Source organism: Podarcis tiliguerta, assembly GCF_965153285.1.
Source record: "Podarcis tiliguerta genome assembly, chromosome: 6".
Lineage (NCBI taxonomy): Eukaryota > Metazoa > Chordata > Lepidosauria > Squamata > Lacertidae > Podarcis > Podarcis tiliguerta.
This window is the reverse complement of record NC_139539.1, coordinates 74,287,660-74,300,507: the sequence shown is the minus strand read 5'-3', so window position 1 is coordinate 74,300,507 and position 12,848 is coordinate 74,287,660. Positions and strand designations below refer to the sequence as shown.

The following is a 12,848-nucleotide window of genomic DNA, read 5'->3' as shown; positions in this document are numbered from 1 at the left end:
TATGCTCTAACTCTGACAATAGCAGACAATAATAATTAACCATAGCAATATTTTCCACAATTCCCCCCTCCCCCCCGCAAATCCTGTCTTTGGTGCTCATCGAAGGCACCCTTCACATGCCTCATGCTGATTTAAGATTCTTGGAAAACAGATACTTCAGTCACTATGTGTTATCAGTTAGTGAATTGCCCATTGCTGTTTGCTCCAGCACTCAGAATGTATTGCAGGTGAATAGACCACTTCTTCTGTGCTTATTTAACTTAGTTCCCAAAGGAACATGATTGTCTTTTAAGTCTTAAATTCCTTGAGGATTAATGTTGGGGACTACCTAAAAAAGGGGGCCCAAAGCCACACCTGCAAAGGTTATCAGCCATCCAGGATCATAAATACTCTGCAGGTGTACATATCCCTGTCATTCTTTAGAAGTCCTTTCTTTTACCTGTGACAACTGAGGTACATAATGGAAAAGATTAAAAGGATCAGGCCTAGTGGGTTAGATAAACCTAGCTGGATAAGAGTTAGAGTTAGATAAACCCAGTGAGAAATTCTTCCAGAAATAAAATATCCAAGCTTGAGTTCCTAACTGTCTTGGGTTCAGCTTCATTATTAGGTTCTATGGAGAGTGGTAAATACATATATTGTGTGCACTTTGGCCTAACTGCCATCTTAGGGATGTGTACAAACAGGTTACCACTGCTTATATTTTTATATTATTGTAATAACAGGGAAGCTTTTAATGTTTAATGGGTTATTGTATTTTAGCGTTTTGTTGGAAGCCGCCCAGAGTGGCTGGGGAAACCCAGCCAGATGGGTGGGGTATAAATAATAAATTATTATTATTATTATTATTATTATTATTATTATTATTATTCGATGGTTATACTTGGTCCCTGTTCATTACCTTGCTGCATTATTATTTTTTTGGTATCAAGTGAAGGTTGAGATCCTTTTTGAAGGCAGCACTACATATTATACATCATAGCAACCTTACATTGACAAGAACATGAATCGTTGCAGCAAGATCATCCTTATCCATAATAGGGTGCAGTTGGTGCACCAGATGATGTTGGTGGAAGCTGCTTTGTACCGCAGATACCACTTGCGTAGCTACAGACAAAGATTGATCACCACCCACCATAAAGGGAAAATGCAGCATTGTTCAGCACAGGCTGAACTCCTACGTCCTGGTTAAGAAAAACAAAAACAAAAAGCCTTGCACTTATAGTACTTCCTTTTGAAACCTACAGGGAAGCTCTTAATATTCAATTTTCATATAGGATGGCCCTGTGGTTCCTTCTGATAGTTTGAGAACCTCTAGTCTTCCTACATGCATTAAAGCAATACTCTGCACTTGCAGTTGCAAAATATGCCAATCCCTGTTGACTTTGCTTTTATATTCTATTTCAGTTTGTGGTTGTAATATTGATAATGGGTATATTCTACTTCTACTTTGCCATGCTTATTTCCTACACAGTAGAAAACTTGTGTGATAAGATACCACCTTCTTCTGCTCAATGGTAATGAATGCCGTGTTTAGCTGTAGGAATTCTGAGACATGTTTTCTATTGCCAGTGTCTCAACTCTAACATGTGTATACCCAGTCCTCCTTCAATCTAATCTGGGGGTGGCCAACCTGTGGTCCTCAAGCTGCTGCTGGACTTCAACTCCCATCAGCCCCAGCTGCATGGCCAACGGTCAAGGTTAATGGGAGCTGTAGTGAGGCAGCATCTAGAAGACCACAGGTGAGATGCTCCTGGTCTAATATTTCTAATCACAGGGGAACATGGAATCTGTTTGAGGATAAAACTGAACACCAGTTCAGAGAGTAGGAAGTGAACCCTAACAAATGACAAAGCCACTACTGTACACATATTTCATCTTGTGATATTATCTCAATAGTTACCTTGGGCATGGTGCGGTGTAGATTGATCTTTGCTTTTGCTGCCATGTGAGCCTGGTGACTTCAGCTTCTAACAAAAAGAATGTAAGAGGAGCAGTGCTGGATCAGACCAAACAGCTATCTGGGCCAGCATCCTCTTTCTCACAGTGGCTAACAAGTTGCCTCTGGAGACCCCCAAAACAGGACTTGAGGGCAATAGCCCTCTCCTGTTGTCCCCCAACAACTGGTATTCAGAGGCAAAGTCATGAGTTGAGAATTCTCCTGGATTCTGAGAGTGACAAGATATGAGATTTTACTCCGTTAATCAAATTTGTCTTCATCAAGTTGTGCTTTGGGATCCAGTGGCAGGAAATTACCGTATTTTTTGCTCTATAAGACTCACCTTTTCCCTCCTAAAAAGTATGGGGAAACGTGTGTGTGTCTTATGGAGTGAATGCAGGCTGCGCAGCTATCCCAGAAGCCAGAACAGCAAGAGGGATTGCTGCTTTCACTGCGCAGCGATCCCTCTTGCTGTTCTGGCTTCTGAGATTCAGAATTTTTTTTTTCTTGTTTTCCTCCTCCAAAAACTAGGTGCGTCTTGTGATCTGGTGCGTCTTATAGAGCGAAAAATACGGTAATTGCTTACATTGCCTTCCCCCAATTTGCTTGAGTTCTGTTTGTGAGGAGATCTAGCAATGTTTTTAAAAATGGCACTTGACTAGTTTTCCACAGACCTGGCAGCTTTTCAGAACAGTGAACTAAGAAGTCCAAACTAGGACAGCAAAAGCATTGTTCTTGTGTTCACGGCAGGAAGCTTGTTCTACTGTCTCTGACTGTTGGTTCAGTTCCAGAGCACCTTATTGGAGTTTCAGTGCAAGGGTGAAATAGTCAAAGCAAATGGATAAAGCAGAGCAAAATGCAGAATAGCCAGATTCTATTAATTATTCACTTAATGAAATGCATTATAATGAATGGATGAGATAGTTATTTCAAAGCTGTACATGCGACGTTACACCTTCCCCCACCCAAACGTTGCCTTGCCTACTTCCCTGCGCATACTTGGACTCATTATTTAAGATCCAGAGTGATGTGCTAGTACCGTATCACACAGCACAGACAAGGCTGTTGTCCAAGAATGGATGGTGCTCTAGCAAAAATATGGCCATATTTCAAGCTAGGTTTTCACTTACATTGTGTGATGCAGATGTATCACATCTCTGTGTGGTTGAGGCCATGGATTTACGGAGATGCTCTGTTCTTCTTCTCCCCCCCCCCCCCCCAAATGCTTAATCGTTTGCAAAGAACAAGGTTCCTGGATTATTAACCTCTTCAAACTAGAAATGCTTAATATTAATGAAGAGTAGAGCACTCCAGTGGCCAAGCTGGTCTTTAAGGATCCAGTGTTTTGAGTTTGTCAGCAGCACATCTTCACATTCCTTCTCATTGATGCAGTGTCTGTCTACATAATTGGGTTGCAATGAAGAAGTAGATGAATTATAATGTGGTTGGGATGCAATATATGGCCATATTTACCCAGTATGCTGGATATGACTGAGAGGATAATAATAGAAACCTGATAGCCTTCATTCTTTTTAAGGCTGAGTTTTGGCTTCCATTTGCTGCCTCATATCGCTTTACCATCTACCATTGCCATTAATTTTTATGTATCGTCTAATCTTCAGGTGTTATATATATTGCATGTAATGTAAAATGGCTTTAATGGCAGTCTGAGACCATGCACATGTTTTGAATATCAAACAGTTAATTACTAGGTTTGCTGAACATTAAAGCTAAAGTTGCAGTTGAAGCAATCGTCTTAAACAAGGCAAACTAATAAAAATGAAATCAGCCTGAAGCGCAAGTTTCAATTATGGGCATGCTTTTAGAACTAATCCTCTTGGCGATCATGAACAGTTCAAGTGTAGTCTTTGTGCACTGAAGCGTTGAGGTTTCCCTTTGTCTCATCTTCCTCTTCTCTGTGGCCTAAACAGTAGCTGCAGAGCTTTGGTTTATTTACTTCATGTGTAACGTTTGCTCCTCTCTGTTGAGCCCACTCAGCTTCACCACACTGTGGCGTATATATTGGGGCACGTTGAAGCCAGGAGATAAGGATAAGTAGAGTTTGAGGGAGGCGACAGCCACAACTCTGCCACAACTGTAGGGCCTGGGTGTTTTTTCTAAAGTGGGGGGACATGGGTAAGAAGGAGCTATCTGCCAAAGTGAACTCCACCACCATTACTAAGGAGAGAATCCAGTAGGGACTTCGTCTGAGCTCAGAAAGCACTACAACGGTGTTTCCCAAACTTGGGTCTCCAGCTGTTTTTTGGACTACAACTCCCATCATCCCTAGCTAGCAAGACCAGTGGTTAGGGGTGATGGGAATTGTAGTCCAAAAACAGCTGGAAACCCAGGTTTGGGGAACACCACAGTAGAAGGTTCCTTCATGCTCAGCTATCTGAATCCTAGAGCATATTTCAAATATGTACTATAATCTGTAGTAATTCTATGTAATATACAGTGGTACCTCAGGTTAAGTACTTAATTCGTTCCGGAGGTCCTTACTTAACCTGAAACTGTTCTTAACCTGAAGCACCACTTTAGCTAATGGGGCCTCCTGCTGTTGCTGCGCCACTGGAGCACGATTTCTGTTCTCATCCTGAAGCAAAGTACTTAACCTGAGGTAATATTTCTGGGTTAGCGGAGTCTGTAACCTGAAGCGTATGTAACCTGAAGCGTATGTAACCTGAGGTACCACTGTATATTACACTGTATATGTAAGTGCTGTGTGAGAGAATCCAGCAACCAGGTTGCTCACTTGGGTGAGAAGGTTTGAGCATATAATGCCCATCCTGGCCTGGCTGCCAATTAGTTTCCAGGCCTGGTTAAAATGCCACCTGCTCCCCTATAAAGCCACAACGGCTCGGGACCACAATACCTCAAGAACCACCTCTCCCCATATAAACAGAGCTGGACCCTGCAATCATCATCTGAGGCCCTTCTTCATGTGCCTCCTTCATGAGAGGCCCAGAGGGTAGCAACATGAGAAGAGGCCTTTTCTGTGGTGGCTCCTCACCTGTGGAATGCTCACCCCAGAGAGGCCCGCCTGGTGCCTTTGTTATGTATCTTTAGGTGCTAGGCAAAAACACTCCTCTTCTCCCAGCCCTTTGGCTAATTAAACAATCTATGGCCTTTCAAACTGTGTTGGGGGGCATGTTTTTGTTTCTAAGTATGTTACATATTTTTGTGCTTTTATTTTGTAAACTGCCCTATGATCCTTGGATGAAGGGCAGTATAGAAAATTGATCAATAAATAGAATAAAATAAATAGATACACTTGGTACAGAAACCTCCAGTGATTCACTATGTAGGATGGACATTGGGTTGCTGAACTAGAGATGAGAATTTGGTCCCTAGCAAGGGGGTGGGAAGAATATGGCTCTTCCAGGGAACAGGGGAGCTAAGTCAGCAGCAAAAGAGTAACAGAGCCTGGTATTAAAATATATACTGCAAGCTCCACAGTTCAGCTCCTTCAATCTTGACCCCTGACCCCCAGCTGGACCTCGTTTTCAAAAGATGCTGATCTAGATAGACTGTCAATTTCATTCAGCAGGACTGCTCTTATGATTGTGTCTTTCTAAAAACAAAAAAGCACCTTCTGTATTGAAGTACCGTATCCTAGTATCTGTTTTCTTTGTGTGATTATGTTTATATTTTCAATTCACTAAATGTGTAGAAGACAGAACGTAGCATCTGAAAACAATGTGGGTGGGTGTCATCTTGTTCAGTTTTGATTTTTTCCCTGGCTTGTGTTTTACAGGATCAGTTCGACAATTTAGACAAGCACACACAGTGGGGCATTGACTTCCTGGAAAAATATGCAAAATTCGTTAAAGAAAGGATAGAGATTGAACAGAATTATGCAAAGCAATTGAGGTAAGCTTTATTTTACAAGTTCCATTACCCTTCAAACTTCTATTACCTTTTAAGCTGTTTTGGTGTTTTTTGTTTTTCATTTCCTAATTATATTTTTAGTTAAAAGTAGTTCCCGTACTGTAGGAGAAATCGAATATGCAAATATTGTTGTCCTGGAAGAATAGCCATACTTGTTCCATGTAGCTAAAATCACTTTTTCTTTTCCATCTGAATTGGTTACTCCTTACTACAGATTCACGGGCAACATGATTTTTTATCCCCCTGTTGCGACAAAAGTAGAGACATGTTTGTCATTCAGCACAAGCTTGCAAGTAGCATAGCATGCTTTGCAAAGCAAGCAAGGCAGAGATGGACTGTCTTGATCAATATGCATTGAATGGAGGAGCCCCTTAACTGTGTTACACTGAGGACTGGTGCTGTGGCTCACGTTTCTTCCATTATGGTTGCTATGGGGAAGGGTGCTCGAAAAACCTCTGAATTAAAATTCGAGTGCTCCCTTATTTTCTTTTAAGGCTGTAAAGCTTATCTGTGTGTAAAGGCGTAAATATACTCGCATCCAGAATTGCTTTGCTGCATCCACTGCAGCTGCTTTGTATTGCTGAAGAGGCAAGCTGTGTTGTCTTTTGTCCTTCCGTCAGCATGTGGTGCAAACATCAAAGAAACCTCAGCATTTTCCTCTACTATCTTCATTTTCATTTGTGGGTAGGCACCACTGGCCACCTTTGGAAAGCAAGGGGAAATCCTGTTGCTGTAGTTTTTCTAGCCAGTTCCCCTTGCATGTACTGGGAACTGTAGACATGTTTCTCCTGGGGGTTTTGGGTGAGTTGTAAGAGGCACTGAGCAGCGACCCTACCCTGGAAGAAACCCTTCTCCAGTACTGCATGGAGACAGCCTCCCCCTGAGTCAAAACAGTAGTGCTGAAGACTTCTGTTAGTTTTATGTAGAAGCATAGAAGATCGGCAGGGAATCTTGTGATAGATTCTGGAGACCCAGTCCTTTAATATGCACAGCAAAGCATAGAACAGGGTTCGGCAGGGTTTACCTTGCCTGGGCCGGTTCACTCCAGCGGAGATCCCTCTGTGCGTGCGCCTGCGATTGTCTGCGTAGACGTGATTTCCGGCGTCTGCGCAGCTGTGATTTCCTGCACCGCGAAAGCGAGTCCCTGCAATGCGCTGCTCCAGTTTAGCGCAGTGTGCAGGGACTCGCCAAGCGGATGGCTCGGTTCAGGGGTGGCTCGTGGGCTGGTTAAACGACCCCTGTGGGCTGCTTGTGGCCCATGGGCCTTAGGTTGCCGACCCCTGGCATAGAATCGAATTATTTGACCCATTGAAATGAATGAACAACATAGTAATATTGATTAATTTCAGCTGGTCTCCACGGAAAAGAATGAGCTGACTACCACCTATCATCTCTAAGCAAAGCTTCAATATTTTTTTCTTGTTTTGACACACGCAGAGTCTGTATCTCTGTATTATCAGAATTGCAGGAAAAATAAATGTAGGGCTGCACAAACTGCTTTTCTCTACCAGTTTATTGAGCAGCCTTTTGGCTGTGAACTTTTCCACATGGAACTTAACCAATATATTTTAAGCCTCTTTTCCATGAACAGTGTAAACAAGTAATCCGCTTACATGTATTATTTTCTGTGCTGGGGTCCATAGGTAAAAAGCGACAACTGTTTTAAGTGCATGCGTATCTTAATCTTCAGTGTTAACTGGTCTACAATATATGCATTTTTTAAAAGACTTCACCTGTCAGCTTTCAAGTAACCTGGGCTTGTAGTTTCTTCTGAAATGGTAGTAATTTGGGATGTAGGCCGATGTGCTCTATTTTTACTTCAATCTTGTCTGAGAAGCTAGTACTGTAAAGAAAAATCGGGAATTCCAAGATAAATAATGGGGAACAGTCTTGAATCTCAGAAAGTTCTGGATCTGAGCCTCAGTTGCTCTTACCTTCTCTGTCTGCAATCAGGACCTGACTCCATCGTGGGGGTTTTGTTTTTGTTTTGCAATTATCCATTCTAATCCTAGATACATAAGGATGCATCAAGTTATCAGCTGTTGTTTATGATTAAAGTAGCCAATGTTGATTTAAAAGGGGAAACAGTTTGTTCTGTTTACTTCCTCTCTTGACTACAGCTAAGTGTTCTAAAGGCTAACTTACTTTCTTCTTATAAGCAACTGTTGTTGTTCTTTTCACATTAATACTCATGTCCTGAGTGCAGCTTCGTTGAGCTGTATATATAAATGCTCATCTTCATAATAACCGAGTGGCTAGAAGACAAAAGTTTTGCGAATTTGCCTGACTTCTTTTCTCTGAAGAAATGAGTAATGTGTATTCCATATTCTAGATTTCCAGTCAAGGGCAATTCCGTTGTAACACGATACAGCAAGGTATCTAGAGGGAATTCCTTGATTTGGAAGCTGAAAAAAGTTGCTTAAATGGCTTGATTATCTTCTGCAGTGGGAAACTATGTAATTGTGCACAGCCAAATGAAGATTTAGTTACCTAAATGACTATATTTAGAAACTTGGCAAGCTGTCTGGATGCTCTACTAGTTTGAATTCTAAATTGGAAACAAATGGTCACGATGTGGGCCCTTGTTTCTGAAGGCTGTTCTTCTTTAATTGAAATTGAAAACATAAGATGTTGATTATTATCCAAATGTAGATGTGGCAGACTTTCCTTGAACAACTGTGCAAATGGACTCTTATTCAAAGGAGTTTCTGTGCTGAAAGTTATTCCTCCCCATTATTATTTACAAAAGTTTTTATCGGAGGTAGAATGCCTTTGTTTCATGAACAGAATGCTGCAGCTAGCCTGGTGACTGGAAGCAGCTCCCAGGACCATATAACTGGTCCTAAAGGCTCTTCACTGGCTCCCAGTACATTTCCAAGCACAATTCAAACTGCTGGTGCTGACCTTTAAAGCCCAAAGGGCCTTGGCCAAGTGTACCTGAAGGAGTGTCTCCATCCTCATCGTTCACTGAGGTGAAGTCCTCTTCCAAGGGTCTTCTGGTGGTTTCCTCACTGCAAGAGGTGAAGTTACAGGGAACCAGGCAGAGGGCCTTCTCGGCAAGTGGCGCCCTCCCTGCAGAACACCCTCCTTTCAGGTGTCAAGGAGATAAAGAACTACACAACTCTTAGAAGACGTCTGAAGGCAGCCCTGTATCAGGAAGTTCTTAATGTTTGACGTTTTACTATGCTTTTATATGTTCTGTAAGTCACCCAGAGGGCTGGGGAAACCCAGCCAGATGGGCCGGGTGTTGTTGTTTAGTCGTGATTGACTCTTCGTGACCCCATGGACCAGAGCACGCCAGGCACTCCTGTCTCCCACTGCCTCCCGCAGTTTGGTCAAACTCATGCTGGTGGCTTCGAGAACATTCTCCAACCATCTCGTCCTCTGTCGTCCCCTTCTCCTTGTGCCCTCCATCTTTCCCAACATCAGGGTCTTTTCCAGGGAGTCTTCTCTTCTCATGAGGTGGCCAAAGTATTGGAGCCTCAGGTTCAGGATCCAGTGAGCACTCAGGGCTGATTTCCTTCAGAAATGGGCCGGGTATAAATAATAAAATTATTACTATTATTATCATCATTATTACATGCAGTGCGCAATCCAGCCAAAGCTGGTTCTGAAGACCTATTGATTTCACTGAGAAAGTTAAGCAAGTGTTTAAATTTCTTCCAGTGAAACCTAATTAAATACAGTGGCGGTGGCAAATTCTTTTTTCCATGGAGGATTCTGGAGATAAGGCAGGACACCACTGTGAAAAAGGCCCTATTTTTAGTCACCATTCAGCTATGAAATGGTGCGTCTGATTCATTACTATGTAACAGTACAAAGTGAAACCCACTAGTTAGCGTTCCTTTTCTTTCGTGAATGCAGTAGATAACAATAGTACTAGAACTCTGACCATAACCATTTAAATTAGATTTGTGACCATCACAAACTAGAAATCTCGGGTGAGAGTTCCATATGAAGTTGAATCTGAACAAGCAAAAATAGTACAGCTTCTATCCGAATTTTTTTGTTTTAAGTGTTTAAATCCAAAGATTCCAGGGCAATGTACAACATTAAGAAGACGTTTTACAGAGCATAATACTAAAGCATAATACAACAATAATAATAAAATAACCATAACAGTCTCTGCCCCCTGCCCCCGCCCCCCCAGCTTTAACAGGCCATAGATTATTTAATGGCCAACATCCTGGGTAAAGAGGAATGTTTTGCCTGGCACTTAAAGATATGTAATGATGGTGTCAGGTGAGCCTCTCTAGGGAAAGCATTCCGCAGACAGGGAGCCACCACAGAAAAGGCCCATTATAATGCTGCCACCCTCTGAATCTCCTGAGGACTTAGAGAAGGGCCTTGGGTGACAAACCCAGGGTCCAGGTCGGCTCATATGGGGAGAGGCAGTCTTTATAAAGTACTGAGGTCCTGAGCTGTGTAAGGCTTTATAGGGGAGTGGGTGGCATTGTGGTCTAAACTACTGAGCCTCTTGGGCTTGCCGACCGGAAGGTTGGCGGTTCAAATCCACGTGGCGAGGTGAGTTCCTGTTGCTCTGTCCCAGCTCCTGCCAACCTAGCAACTCAAAAGCACACCAGTGCAAGTAGATAAATAGGTACCGTTGTGGCGGGAAGGTAAACAGTGTTTCTGTGCGCTGTGGCACTCCTCACGGTGCCCCATTGCACCAGAAGTGGTTTAGTCCTACTGGTTACATGACCCAGAAAGCTGTCTGTGGACAAACGCCAGCTCCCTCGGCCTGAAGTGAGATGAGCGCCACACCCCATAGTTGACTGGACTTAACCATCCAGGGGTCCTTTTCGCCTTTGCCCCCTTTACCTTTATAGGTCAACACCAGCACATTGAAACTAATTGGCGGCCAGTGCAGCCGGGCCTGGATTGCTAGTTGCCCTGGTGCATTTTTATGCATTGCAGCCTTTTTAGGGATTTAGTGCCAATACTACCGTATTGCAAATGGCAGAACCTGGATTAGCTGTCTGCATGGCAATTAGTAATCTGCAGTTGTGACCCTCCCCCACTGTCAGTCCAGTCTGTCAGGGAGTATGCATGCGTGTGCTTTCCTGGTAAGTATTTTCCATTCTTATCTGCAACACACCAGAAAATCTCTTCAAAAGGCTCTCTTGTGCAGTTGCCTGGTTACAGCATTATTGTTTCGTCTCCTGAATAATAATGAGTTAGATTTTAAGCCTTCCCACTTTGCTCAGCTCTGTGCAGCAGACATAGAGATTAAAGATGGATAACGTAACGTAGAAAGGTATGGCTTTAGGTAGCTTAAGAATGACATTTTCCTCTTTTTGGCCAGATCTATCATTGTCTACCTTTAGTATGTTTTCCCAAAACAAGCAATGTAGTCCAGTATCTAAAAATTCTTTAATTTTTAGGACCCTCGTACCTACGGGACTGCCTCTCCTGGTATGCTGCACAGAGAAACCTACGGTCTGCAAATAAAAACATCCTGAAGGTCCCAGGCCTCAGAGAGGTTAGGCTGGCCTCAACTAGAGCCAGGGCTTTCTCGGCTGCGGCTCCAATCTGGTGGAACTCTCTGTCACAAGAGACTAGGGCCCTGCAGGACTTGACATCTTTCCTCAGGGCCCGCAAGACAGAGTTGTTCCACCAGGCCTTTGGTCAGGGCCCAGCCTGACTCCCTCCTCTGGCAACCTGCACAGAATTTTGCTTAACGGTTGCCATTAATTTGATTTTAATTAATTTTTATAATGGAATGTTTTAGAATGTTTGATTATTTGATTGTTTGATTATTTAATTGTTGTTAGCCGCCCTGAGCCCGGCTTCGGCTGGGGAGGGCGGGATATAAATAAAATTTATTATTATTATTATTATTATTATTATTATTATTATTATTATTATTATTAATATATTCAGAGTGCTGCACCATGTCATAATAAATCTAATATTTATATTTGGCAATATGATTTTTATTATCAAAATCTCAATACTGAGGCTTCCTGAAATATGGAGGGAAGCATCAGAATCATGTGCTTTGTCATAACAGTGTATCTAGTAGGTGGGGAAACTGGTGAGATAATAAATACCCAACAAATTCTACAGGGACACATTTCATAGCAGGCTGTAAAGCAGGGGTTGGCAACCTAAGGCCCATGGGCCGGTAGCAGCCCACGAGGCTTGTCTAACCAGCCCATGGCGACCTTCGTTGCCTGCTTTTACTGGCGCAGCGTGGCAACAGTCTTCTGGGTTGATGGCTCCTGTGCGCATGCGCACGGGTGCTCCTCCGACCCGGATGTACACCAGAAATAGCGTGCGCACATTTGCGGGACGGAGAAGCGCCCGTGCGCATGTGCACACACTATTTCCCAGTGAATTTCCGGATTGGAGGAGTGCCAGAAATAGCTTATGTGCACAGGCGCTCCTCTGACCCGGAAGAGTGCGCATGCACACACGCTCCGGCCCATCCTCCAACGGCCAGAGTGTCTACCCACCCATCCTCGGATAAGGTCACCAAACTCTGCTGTAAAGGGTTGTGCCTACCTCCCCAAAACCTTTTTCACCATGGGAATGCTTTCAGCTGGGGTTGTCAGCCACCTGAAGGTTTGTTAAAACTGATTTATCATTTTCATCTTTGCCAGTTTGTCAATTACCGTATTTTTCGTCCCATAGGACGCTCCGCCCCATAGGACGCACCTACTTTTTTGGGGGGGAAATAAAGGGAAAAAAATTTTTCCTTTATTTCCCCCCCAAAACCAGGTCAGGGAACAGTGGGATGGCGGCGCTGCGCCTCCCCGCTGTCCCCCGAGCTTGTGGGGCTGGCCGATGTCTGCCGGGCGCGAGGGGCGCTCTGCTTCAGGGCGCCACATGCGCCGGGCGGCAGGCTGCGGACACCTGCGCAAAGCACGGGGCGTTCTCCGAAGGGCGCCCCGTGTTCCGCGCTGCAGGCTGCTGCCCGCAAGCCTTGCGCGCCGGGGGGAGTTATCCCCCGGTGCGCAAGGCTTGCCGACACTTGCGTGAAGCACAGGGCGTCCTCCGAAGGGCGCCCTGTGTT

At 43.8% G+C, this 12,848-nt stretch overlaps 1 protein-coding gene across 3 annotated transcripts in view; it reads left to right on the top strand.

Moving 5' to 3' along the window:
- Nucleotides 1–12,848, top strand: part of FNBP1L (formin binding protein 1 like) — a 75,267-nt gene that overhangs the window by 23,970 nt on the left and 38,449 nt on the right. For all 3 annotated transcript variants that reach the window (XM_083444943.1, XM_083444942.1, XM_083444946.1), the window contains exon 2: nucleotides 5,697–5,812. In XM_083444943.1, the coding sequence (XP_083301069.1) occupies nucleotides 5,697–5,812 (116 nt within the window). The remainder of the gene's footprint in view (nucleotides 1–5,696; nucleotides 5,813–12,848) is intronic.